This window comes from Pagrus major, chromosome 21 (genome assembly GCF_040436345.1).
Source record: "Pagrus major chromosome 21, Pma_NU_1.0".
Taxonomy (NCBI): Eukaryota; Metazoa; Chordata; class Actinopteri; order Spariformes; family Sparidae; genus Pagrus; species Pagrus major.
In genome coordinates, this window is record NC_133235.1 from 31,583,449 (window position 1) to 31,596,051 (window position 12,603).

General features: G+C 43.1%; 1 protein-coding gene across 1 annotated transcript; it reads right to left on the reverse strand.

Moving 5' to 3' along the window:
• Nucleotides 1-5,249: 5,249 nt before the first annotated feature.
• Nucleotides 5,250-10,776, reverse strand: LOC141017093 (uncharacterized). Its single transcript, XM_073491710.1, has 2 exons — nucleotides 9,975-10,776; nucleotides 5,250-9,019 (listed from the first exon to the last, which is right to left on the reverse strand). The coding sequence occupies exons 1-2, from the start codon at nucleotides 10,072-10,074 to the stop codon at nucleotides 5,250-5,252; spliced, it is 3,870 nt and encodes a 1,289-aa protein (XP_073347811.1). The 5' UTR covers nucleotides 10,075-10,776.
• Nucleotides 10,777-12,603: the final 1,827 nt, after the last annotated feature.

Consider the following 12,603-nt stretch of genomic DNA (forward strand, 5'->3'; position numbering starts at 1 on the left):
AGGACTTTTCTACCTGTTGGGAAATGTGTTTGTAGCAACAGGAGCGAATATTTTTGACGGGATGTCAGAACATTTACAGTCATGGTTGTGGCAACAAAACAGGATATTTTTTATCGTGACATCAGGACATTTTCCAACTGAGCTTGAGGCAACAAAACTGTATTTTTAACGAGACGTCTCCAGCCATGTTTGAGCGTAACAAACGTGGGTTTTTAATGAGAAGTTGGTGACAAAGCAACAAATCTTAAGCCAAAATATGATCTAACAAAGTGGTTTTATGCATAAACTCAACCAGACCAGCGCTGTCACAAGATACAATTCAAAATCAGACCTAAAGAAACGTAAAGTTGCAAAATACCTGTGTTCTGCAGATCTGTACATTATCAGTGTTTATTATTGTGACTGGGTCACCAGAAGGACCTTCTTGACCTCCACCGGTCTGGATTCAAGGCCACTCAGCTGGAAGCTTCCTCGTCGCTGTCACAGAGGAACTTCACGCTGCTGGAGAAGCTGCGTCCAAACATCAAGACGAGGGCAGGAATCTCCCATCAGTGACCTCTGACCTCTGCAGCGCCATCATGTGTCTGTGGTCTGTGGATTATTAGAAACCTGAGCGTGACACTGGATGACCAGCTGTCCTCACTGTCCTCTTGCATCTGTATTCCTGCAGGGCTGTCATACATCCTACAAGCCACCAGGTGGCGCTGTGCTGCTGCAGAGAGAAACATCTGAACAGCCTCAGCTGGTTCAGACAGTCACATGTGATCATCAATAATTGTAGACATTTATTATTTTATAAAATGTGACATAATGTGATATTTCTGCTTTGATTTGCTTTAATTTGGACCGACCCATGTGTGGTTTTGTAATTGCTGTTTGGTTCTGTGCAGTAGGTGATTTGTTAATTTTTAACAGGGGGGAGGCTCAATGGGAGCAGCACCCTGCCCCGACACACCTATGTCCACCTCCCAGAGGACATTGTTGCAGGACGCCTTAACCATAACTGACATTTCTAATTCTACAACTCCATTTTATCCAGTTATCTTCCTTCTCTCCCTGCTACAACTGTCTTTTTATAACTGTATTAAAGTAATGAGTAAATACACCTTTAAACTGTCTGCAGTGGACTGAGTTTATTCAGGCAGGGTTTTCTCATGTTTCTCACAATTCACTACAAGCAGGGTCATTTTAAGTTACATGACCGCTTGGAATTTTTTACCATCTAAATTCCTTGAAGGACACAAAATGAACATTGTGCAAAATAGTAGAACCCGACCGATTTATCAGCTTATATGAGCCTCTCACAGATATATCGGTATCAGTATCGGTGTATATATTGTCCGATTTGCACTGATATGAAAACCTTATATTTAAAAACTATAATGCAGAAAAACATGCTTGGGGTAATTTATAATAGGTGTAATGACATAGTTTGTCCAGCAGAGTGCGCTTCAACAGGGGATAAAACAGCTGGTGTGAGGAAATGTAACAGCTGCTCACTAATGGTTGAACTATAAACCAGCACAAACATGACAATTACCAACATAACACAAGCCGCCATGTTCTGAACAGACTCTGAAAACACTGACAGAAAGTAACATTTTAGTTTTAGAAGAAGCAAACTTGTTGTGCTCTTCCTCTACACGAGAGACGCTGGGGATCCACCGGAAGCTGCTCTATGACGTCGCGTCTGCTGCAGGTTTTGTTCCGCCCTCCGCACGACGTCACACCGTGAATGTATAAAGAGAACCCAGCGGGAACGTTTCAGAACCGAGCCTTTTGTCTGCCTGATTTTGTTGACTTGCTCAGATTTGGTTGATCAGGTCATTTTTCGTTTTTATACAATCGGGAGTCTGCACACGGTGTTTTATTTTGAAAATTGACCGGATGCTCTATGTCGTTACTTCCTGCCGGCGCGATCTGCTCCGTGCAGCTTGTTGCGGCTTCCGCTGTGCGCCGTCGATCGCGGCCGCTTGTGATTTGTAAAGCGGGATTTATGGTTCTGCGTCGATTGTGCGCCTAGGCGTCGGCGAACATGATCGCCGTGATTTTTCATTTATAGTAGTGCGGCGGTATCTATGCATCGCGTGGTAATTCACCGCCAAAACGCTAGGGGGCGCTGAGTAACGAAACCGCATGAATTCGTACCTGGAGTGTTTACTTTCCGGTTACGCCAGAAGCGGGGAGTGAACACGCCTGGTCTCTGGTAAACAGTACATTGAACAATGGCGACTGAGCGAGAGAGGATACTTTTGGAGCTGGAGCTGATCGATATTGAAGAACAAATGCTTCTAGTGCAAATGTTAAATACCAAACGAAGGAGAAGACGTGTGAAGAGGTGGTCTGTACGTCCTTTGAACGCTGCGACCCGGAAATGATGTAACGCGGACCAATCACAGCCCTCGAGGTCCGCGTCGCATGTCCCTGCTGTCTGCGCTGTTTCGACGCGTAGTTAGGATTTTTGGGAGGCGCGCGTCAAGTGACGCAGATGTTCGGCGTAGGGGTCTGTGTCGACGGCGTAGCTACGGCGTAGGTACGCCGTCGACCTGACGCAGAACCATAAATCCCGCTTAACACACTTTCTGCTGCTGGGGGATGGAGAGGGATGCAGACGGACCCCCCTCATCCCCCTCATGTCGCCTACCGGGAATAAGTGAATCCTGTCTGCAGGGTAAGAATATTGATAAGAGGCGTAGAGGTCAAAGAACAGCCTTTCTACCCTCTTGTGTGGTTTCTGCCTTTATATTGTTTCTGAGGGACAAACTCCACCTGATCTGTATCCATTGACAGAAGGAGGGCAGAAGAGAAACTGGCTGCTTTCTCAGAAGGTGTGACCTGATGTCTGACATGTGCAGGAGGGGAAACAGCTCGCTAACAGCTCTGTGAGGCTGAACTCAGGCACAGCGGTGCTGAGTGCTAAATGCTAACGGTAACATGTAGACGTTTATCAGGTATAACCTTTATCATTTCTTTTAGTTTAGCATTTAAGTATGCTAGCTTCAGCTAATTATCAGTAATCACAAAGTCCAGCTGAGCTGAACGTCGTTAGTTCTGCAGGTGATTGGCCGTAAACCAGATTGTAAAAGTGGACAAAGCCACGGTGACGTCACCCGCAGGTTTCTGAAGGTGGCAGCAGCCGTCGCCATCTTGGCAGTGCTTGACTCTGCCTGACTCCCGGCCAATCAAAGATGGGGGAAGAGGTGAAGCTGAAGCAGCCTGGTTAGTTAAACTAGCCCACCGAGCTGGAGCTACCAAGCTAGCTAATGCTAATACATTTAAACAGCTTCATAACCACTTAAAAACTCCTCTCAGTACATTTTAGTCAAAGTAATTAAGTATTTTCACGTAAATACATTTAAAGTATCAAAAGTAAAAGTACTCGTTCCACAGAAAATTGTTCCTGGTGACTGATATCTGTTTCTATGTGACATAATTATTAATATTATTAATATTCGAGCTGCTGCAGGTGAACAGTGCTGTAAGAAGTTCCCAAAAGTCAAATACTCAAGTAAAAGTCTTAAAGTATCTGATATTAAATGTACTTCAGTATCAAAGTATCAGTAAAGTAACTGATCCATATATTAGTAGTAAAAAGTCCAATATTTGCTTCCTAAATGTGGTGGAGTGGAAGTATGAAGCAGCAAAAAGTACCTTGAATTGTACTTAAGTACAGTACCTGAGTGAATGTACTTAGTTACATTACATCACTAAGTCTGAACTACTTTATATACAGTTACATAGTTCAGTCCAGTGGTTCCCAACCTCTGGGTCGGGCCCCTCTAAAGGGTCACCAGTTCTGATGCACATTTATTTTCACTTTTCATTTTATTTTCTTAAATCTTTGACTTTGTGTCAAATATTGGAACATTTAGCTGTAAATTGTTTGTTTGTTGAACTGATAACAAGTCAAAGACTTCACGTGACAACATGCGACCAGCCACAAGTGTTGGTAACCGCTGGTTTCATCTCTAACAGGGAGAATTTAATACCTTTGTTTGTGTTCAGTGTTAGTTTGCTGTCAGATAAATGTAGAGAAATAAAAAACACAAGTAAAGTTTCCTTCTGACATGTAGTGAAATAAACGTATAATATACCATCAGATGGAAATGTTCAAGTGAAGTAAAAGTACCTCAACACTGTTCTTAAGTACAGTACTGGAGTAAATGTACTGCAGTAGTATGGACTGAAGTGATGTCAGCAGTGTGACGACTGAGCTGAAAGGTCCTGGAGGAGAAAATGAAGCTGCAGAAGACAAAGAAGGCGACACTGACACATCAGAGGACAACAGACAACACTTATAATAATCACATTTATTCATTATTGATTATTGATTTCTCCATCTTTCAGTGGGAGCCCACAGGACAATAAAATGTCACAGTACACATCAGCATCAGGAGTCATTAAACATTATTCAGATCGTCTTAAAGTTTCTAAATCTCCAAGAAAAAAAGACAATAGTAGATAAAACATGTTAAAATAAGCAGGAAGCTGATGACCCAGAGTCAGAACTCAACTATGTAAACTGGGTACAATGAAACACATTGAAACATTTATGTTAAAAACACAAAAATACAAACGTTCATGATCAGGTTGCATTGGAGCAGATTTTTATTCAGTTCAGCTCTTCAACATTTATCACAACACGATGTCGATGTTTTGATTTGTTCTCTTTACCATCAGATTTCTTTCTACGTGTGTTCATGTCATCACAGCAGAGCTGCTCTCTTCATGTTCCTCAGCCTCACAAATTACAGTGACTGAGCTTCACTGTGAGAGCAGACAACAGCTGAAGGCTGCTGTTTACTTTAAACACCATTTAATGGTGAACGTGGTCGACGTTACACCTGCTGAACATCATGACTGGGCTGCACCAGCTCTTCATTAATATGCTGCTGCGTTTACACGTGAAGCTCTTCGTTAATACGCTGCTGCGTTTACACGTGAAGCTCTTCATTAATACGCTGCTGCGTTTACACGTGAAGCTCTTCATTAATACGCTGCTGCGTTTACACGTGAAGCTCTTTATTAATACGCTGCTACGTTTACACGTGAAGCTCTTCATGAGATTTTATTTTAACTACTAGCTGGTTTCAAACTACTGATCAGTTTGCACCATTAAAACTGAAGAAATGTCTCAGCTTGTAAAGACTTAAGTGATTTTTAAATCAGATCTCTGTCCATGTGATCATTCATGGAGTTGACCTGAGGACCAGCTCTTAGTCTGACTGGGAAGCAGCTTGAGCTCTTTCTTAGTCTTTGCTGGCATCAGAACCAGTCTCATCTTGGTCTGGGTCTGTGGTTTTGGTTGGTGTTGGTCTCTGCGTCCTCTTGGAACATTGGTGTTGGTCCTGGTTGATGTCAGTGTAGGAATCATTGGTGTCTCCTGTCATGGTTGGTGTTGTTCCTTGTTTGGCCTTGATAACATGCTGGAGGTCAGTAGATGGACTCTGGAGGAGTTTCTCTCCTCTCTCTAGTTTAGCCATGATCTCTGCTTGTTCTTTCATGGTTATCAGGTGCTCAACTCGTTGCTTCCAGCCTGGTTTACCTTCAGATTTCTCTCCCTCAATAAGCAGGTCAATGTAGTCTGGAGTGGAGAGAGGATTTGGCTTCAGTGCCATCTCTCTGAGTCTGTTTAAACACTTAGCAGGGATCTCCACCAGTTTCATCACCTCAGCCTGCACAGGATCATATTCAGCCCTCAGTGTTGCAATCATTTCGTACTTTTCTTTCAGCTCTCTGATTGTTTGTTTTTCTTTAACTTCCTTAAACTCCCATCTGTACTTCAGATAAAAATGTACACTCCAATGACATTTGCCTGGACACTGAGTACAGTAGCCATCTGATCCCATTACAGTACAGCCTGCTTTATCTGCCTCATTGGGATATGCACAGGGATAGTGACAGGTAAAATGACACTGCTGACAGTTGTTGTAGTACTTTCCAGTACCTGAAATATCTATCAGAACAGGCTTTGTGACAGTGACTTCAATCTCAAAGTTCTCATTCCTGCTCATCTCTGCCTCGAGCTCTTTCAGTTGTTCATCTGTCTCTTTTATCTCCTCAAGCTTGGCTAACCCATATTTAACCTGCTTCTGCAAATTTTCAACTGAAGTCTCGAGCTGCTTTCTTTCTCTGAGGACCTCCTTTGTCAGTGTCAAGCTTTTGGTTTCTATCACATTCAAAGCATCAAAGAACGTCTCCATGCTATTGGCCCCCATGATCCAAAACATCTGATCAAAGCCTCCATCTTTACTCCTGCTGCCTGCTGCAGATGATCTGTTGTCTGCAAACAACGCTGAATTATTGAATTTGAAGTGAAGTGGCAGCCCGTCTTGTGCTTTAGTACATGGGACACCTGAAGCTTTGATCGCCTCTAGAACTGGAGGACACTGGCCGTCTGCAAATGTCACCAGCACTCTGATGTTTTCTGCCACATCTTTGCCAAAGATTGAGAGCACAGAGTCAAACACATATTTCTGTGTTGGGGTGAGTCGAGCTAAAGAAGCCTGAGCTACAAAACACACAGCATCAACTTCACTGACACCTCGCTGATCAGTGAATAGATTACGCAGCTGTTCTGTGATCTCCTTGTCTCTCTCTATGCCTCTTGTATCTCCAAATCCTGGAGTGTCAACAATGGTCAGTGAGTGGTCTATTTTAAACCCCTGCTGGTGGTTGATCTTGTACACAGTGACTTCAGAAGTCTGGCTGTGAGCTTGTGATCTCGACTGATCCTCATCAACTAACACAAATCTAAAATTGTCCTCCCGCTCTACACCAACAATGTAGTTGATCATTCCATTGATCAGACGGGACTTTCCAGATTCAGGCCCACCAAAAATAATAATTGTTCGATTTTGCCTCATGATGTCGTTGCCAAAGCTATATGTCCGGCATCCACCTATGTCCATATTTCCTTCTGTCAGATGCAGTTTATGAACTGAGGGTGATTTAGAATCAATACATGTGCTTGTACTTCTGAGGGATTCTGCAAGTGGTGAATATTTTCTTGTGCAGACATTGACAGAGATGCTTTCTTTGCTTCTTCCAGCTTCACCACAATCACATCTGACCCTGAAGACATATTCTGTCTCTGACTGAAGCCCTGAAATGATCGTCTCTTCAGTCTTTGACATCTTTTGGTTCCATTGGAGATCTTCCTCTCTCACCCCGCTGTCTGTTTTGGCGTACTCCACGATGTAGCTCAGGATCTGGACGTTGTGTCCAAGTTCAGCAGGTTTGTCCCAGCTAACTGATATCTCACTTGAGTTTGGTTCAACTTGAGGTTTTCCAGGAGGGCTGCAAGGTAAAGTTTTAATGGATCCACTGACTTCACTGGCTGGTCCAATACCTACTGAGGTCACTGCTCTGCATCTGAACTTGTACTCTGTGTTTGGACTCAGATCGCTCACTGTGACTTCTTTAGCTTGTGATGCTGTCTTTTCTTTCCATCCATCCTGTCCACTGACACAGTACTCAACAGAGTAGGAGGTGATTTTCTCTGCTCCAAACTTTGCTGGAGAAATCTTCAGTGTCACACTGTTGTGGTTTCTGTCTCTGACTGTTACTGTTTCAGGCCTTGAAGGAGGCTCAAAGTTCTCATTGACAAGAAAGTCTTCTTCATAAAGGTAGATGCTTGAACCTTTCTGTGTCTCATCTGTTGAACCAACTGTCAAGAACTTAATGTTCTTGTTCTCCTTGTTGGCCTCTGCGAAGTCACTGAAGAGTTTTGCTTTCCTCCTGATTGTATCTCTTACTTCTCTTGAGGCATACCATTGTTCGTTCTCTACATCATGAGTACGAGACCCTCGAGCGTCGTCTGGTTTGGTTGTTTCTTCTAAGTACTCTGATAAAGTTGAGAGGTACGGTTCATCACTTCCCAGTGAGGTGAAGACAAAACACACAGCATGCTCTGCACTGAGACTTTCCTTGTACAGGTCTGTTTCAGATGAGACAATCTTAGTATTCTTCATCTTGTCGGTTAAAGACTTTAAGGTGTGAATTTCTCTCTCTTTACAGTCCATCCACTTGCTCAGGTCTTTGCTGTTGAAAGGAGAAGAATGAATCTTCTTCAGGATCTCTGCGAGCACAGCCTCCTCTTCTCCTCCTCCTCGGATTGATGGAAGTTTCTTTGCCAAGGTTTGTTGGAAATCCAGCTTGAACTCAGAGCACATCTCTTTAAAGGTTTTAATCTTTGTGCCAGTCTGTGGGAACTGCTGTGCAGTGGTGGTTTTCAGTGCATCATTGCACCTCATCTCCAGCTCACTGAAGTCCTCCAGGACTCTCTGTGATTTATTAACTAATGTTAAACTTATCTGACGGACGAGTTGAGAAGCAGAAGAATCTAAACATGTCAGTGGCAACAGCCAGACCTTCATTGGTACGGCCTTTTCTCCGTTGGCTCCCAGCAATGTTGGCAGACTTTGGTAGACTTGTATTGCATCGTCAAAGGACGTCGGAGTTTTCTGAAGTGAAAAGTCTCCAAAGAATCTGCAGGAGAACTTCTCAACCTTTTCTCTGTCTTTGTCTTCCATTTTCAGTGAACCTTCACCCTCTATAGCAAGACAGGGAATTTTCTTGATCATCACCTTCAAGTTTCCCTCGATGTCCTGATGATTGTCCTCTTCTGCCACCTCACGGTCAAAGACAAAGAAGGCTTGTGCTCCATAAAGAATAGCTGTGACTACATGTGTAGCTAACCCTTTATCAAAGATGTATGGATGCTTCACATTGCCTCTTCCAAGATGATCCATTGACAGTTCTTGGACCTTTGTGGTAGCTTTGTACTTCAGTGTTACTCTGGCCTGATTCTTGGAAGTCTTACTGTCGTTCAGGTATTTTGCCGATCCATCAACCTCAACCAGTCCACCCAAGAAACTCGCCTTCAAAGAGGCTTCAACATTAAGTGCTGAAGATTTGTCCTCAATTGACTCAGATGCAACAATCTCAAAATCATTATAGTTCTGTGGTCTTTCTCCAATATGTTCTGCCAGGTGACTGCGGTCCCACAATGTCAGTCCTGAAAAAGAAGAGGCAAAAATCAAGTTCAGCCTCCAGAACCAGACAGATAGAAGTCAAGTTCACCAAGTGAGCTGGGAGCACGCCAAACACATTAGGTACGAGTTATTACCTCCGCTAAGGAGGTTATAGTTTCAGCTGTGTCAGTTTGTTGGTTTGTCGGGAGGATTACACAAAATTACTGAACAGATTTCCAAGAAACTTGGATGGAGGATGAGTCTCGACCCAGAATAGACCCTATTAAGCTTTGGTGTGGATCCAGATAAAGTGACAGGTCCAGGAAGTTCTTCTCAGTTCTTCAACATTGCCAGACAGAGCGTTTTTTGACATTTTCGTTAATTTCTCAGGAAACAATGCATGAATCTTGATGAATAAAATCAGGGGTGTTTAGGTGGCTGGTGTCTTTGAGTGAGTTCAGTTCAATACAGAGCTATCGAGTTTGATGTGGATTAGGCTTGATTGAATTCAAGGGGACTGTTGGGCCTTGGCGGAGGTATGCGCTCTATTTAGCACCTCTCTAGTTTGGGTTATTTCTTCTGCAGCACCAGAACATCCAGAACGTTGGGTCAGGACACCGATGTTGTTGTTCTGTTTTTCAGATGTAATCTCTGACTGCCTTTGCTCTCATGCTCACAGTGTATCTGTCCCTCTGTTTGTTCTCACAAACCAAAAGTAAAACACCTGCTGGTGCAGCAAGAAACAGCTGGCACTCAGTAGAGTGTATACCTCCGTCAAGGCTCAACAGTCCCGTTTATCTGCATTAAACTGTACTCAGTAGAAACTGCAAACAAACCAACGAACTAACATGAAAAAATTGAAAGGTTTCATGACTCTGATAGGATTTTGATCCCTGCTGGAAAGTTGTAAAAAGATTAGAGATGAAAATATTGAATATGACTTTAAATACTGAATATTTGGTTTTGATGCATTAATGATGTTTAAATGTGAATCCTTACCAGGGACGAGTGAATCTTTGCGGCAGTCGTACAGCATCCCGAGGCTGAAAGGTCGGCCGAGCGCCGCCACCTCCATCGTCCCGCTGGCTTCAGAGTCCATCGCTCAGGCTGAACTGGACAAAATGAACAACAGCTCGTTAGTTCACTTCTCCGACTCTCCTCCTGCCTAACCTGTTATTAGTCTGTCATGTTAAAACACACTCGGTTATATCATGTGGAATTGCCCTCACATTTACTTTCACAGTAATTATTAAATAAAATACAATTTTTAATAAACATTTGGTTACAACTTTTGGTCTACCTGTCCCTCTCCTCACACCTGCCTCATGAAATAGATTTTATTGAGTTTATAATAATTATGTGTGACATGACAAAAGAATGAACTTATGAATTATCAGCTGAATCAGCAGCTCCGCTCGGCTTTAAAAGCTGTTCGGACACAACTTTACTGTTTCAGTTTTCTCTCAGCGCTCTCACAGCATCGTTTTCAGAGAAAAGCTGTAAAAGTCACTGTACACGACCTGCTGAGCAGCAGACAGTCACAGTCAGAGATTAGCTGGTGAACATAGTGGAGCGTTTAGCAGCTAAAGAGACAGATATCTCACTCAGGAGCTGGTGGAGACCAAACACAGAGCTACAACAGAGAGAATATTGGACTCAGATTGGGGCTGTTGTAACTAATGCTGCAGTCCAAACCTGCAAAGAGCAGGGTTTACCTGTCTTATATCTAAACATAAAGAACCAATAAACTGTGAGATTATTATGATAACTGTTCACATAATAACTGGCAGAAACAACTGTGTGTAATTCATCTGTTAATATGATTATTTACCTTTGAATCTGAGGGCTTACCTGTTTTACATGTTCAATGCTCATTAGCTTTACAGTAACACTTTGAATGGTGTGGAGCTGCTTGTCAATCACATAAATGCCTCCAAGTTACAGTAAAATAAACTACATGAAACAAAACAGCAGCAGCTGTGAGTCACAACAATAAATTGCACATCACAAACTTTACACACACCCCATAATAAAGGACACCATGAAACCACTGCACGATCCCTTCAGCCTCAAGCAGCTTTGTTTAAGAGTTTGCCAGTTTACAGTGGGGGACTGTATCGTCTGCCACTGGGCCACAGCTTCTTACTGCTCTTTGGTCAATAAGTGTCATTAACTTTAGTCAATAATTAGATAAGGAAGAAGTGAATCCTGTCTGCAGGGTAAGAATATTGATAAGACGGGTGTAGAGGTCATACAACCTTTCTACCCTACCCGAGGGGCAGTGGAGGCCTAAAGGCCTAACGAGAGGCGAGCTTGTGACCGGTGGGTCGCCGGTTCAAATCCCTGGACCAGTAGTTTAAATCTGGGTGGATGAAGTGAAAGGCGGCACTTGCCCCTCCCTCTTTACCAACAATGAGGCGCCCTTGAGCAAGGCCCTGAACCCCAACTGCTGATTTTTTTAATTCAAATTGCTACAGTGATTCGTCAAAAGGACGACGGAGCCTCACTCAGTCAGATTTAGTAGCTTCTTTGCAGATTTGAGGATTGTTGTGGCTTCTCTGCTGTCCTGTTCCATCACCTTCCACGTCTTTCAGCCTCATTTACTTCACTTTTCTCTGTTAGCTTTGTACATTATAAATAATAAATAATTGTTTTCTGTACCAGGCTGTAAACATGTTTATTTCTGCTGTAACGTTGGAGGGGATTGACTCACATTTGGAGCCTAAAGTGGCCGTTAGAGGAACTGCAGTTTTTGGTACTTCAGTGTCGGCTTCATTCGCCATAACCGTTAGTGACATCAGTCGGTCACTCAGCTTAGCAAACGTTTGGTTGTTATGACTCTAATTCTTGGCAGCTCTTCAAAGCACTGAGTTCATATTAAAGTGATTCAGTGTCGTGTGAACGCGAGCAGTAAAGTATTTTTTTACGAGGAAAGATGATCATTAATGAAATCACCAATTTGTCATTTACACCCTGAAACACACATCAAATCACATGAGTGCTGAGGTTTTAACTCATTTTACCTTCAAAATAAGATACTCACTGTGATTCAAGGTCACTTCATCAAACAGTAACAAATCCTGACTGTGTTCAAACAATGTTAGCTGGATGACATTAACAGGATCATGTCACTGCCTCAGGTCCTGTTGGTCTGTAGAGTCCTGCAGCTCCGTATCTGAATAAACAACAGAACAAAGAGTGTACTTACAGTAGGAAGGTGTGTGTGATCCTCTGAGGCTCTTGTGTGGTTTCTGCCTTTATATTGTTTCTGAGGGACAAACTCCACCTGATCTGTATCCATTGACAGAAGGAGGGCAGAAGAGAAACTGGCTGCTTTCTCAGAAGGTGTGACCTGATGTCTGACATGTGCAGGAGGGGAAACAGCTCGCTAACAGCTCTGTGAGGCTGAACTCAGGCACAGCGGTGCTAAGTGCTAAATGCTAACGGTAACATGTTGACGTTTATCAGGTATAACCTTTATCATTTTCCCTTTTAGTTTAGCATTTAAGTGTGCTAACTTCTGCTAATTATCAGTAAACACAAAGTCCAGCTGAGCTGAAACGTTTGGACCTCGCCTCAGTGAGCTGAAAAGGAGAGACAACATTCAACAGATCAGTCTCATGACTAA

Coding starts and splice junctions, on each gene's coding strand:
- LOC141017093 (XM_073491710.1), bottom strand. CDS start 10,074: ATGGACTCTGAAGCCAGCGGGACGATGGAGGTGGCGGCGCTCGGCCGA. Junction 9,020..9,974: donor CAAAGATTCACTCGTCCCTG/GTAAGGATTCAC, acceptor CTTCTTTTTCAG/GACTGACATTGTGGGACCGC.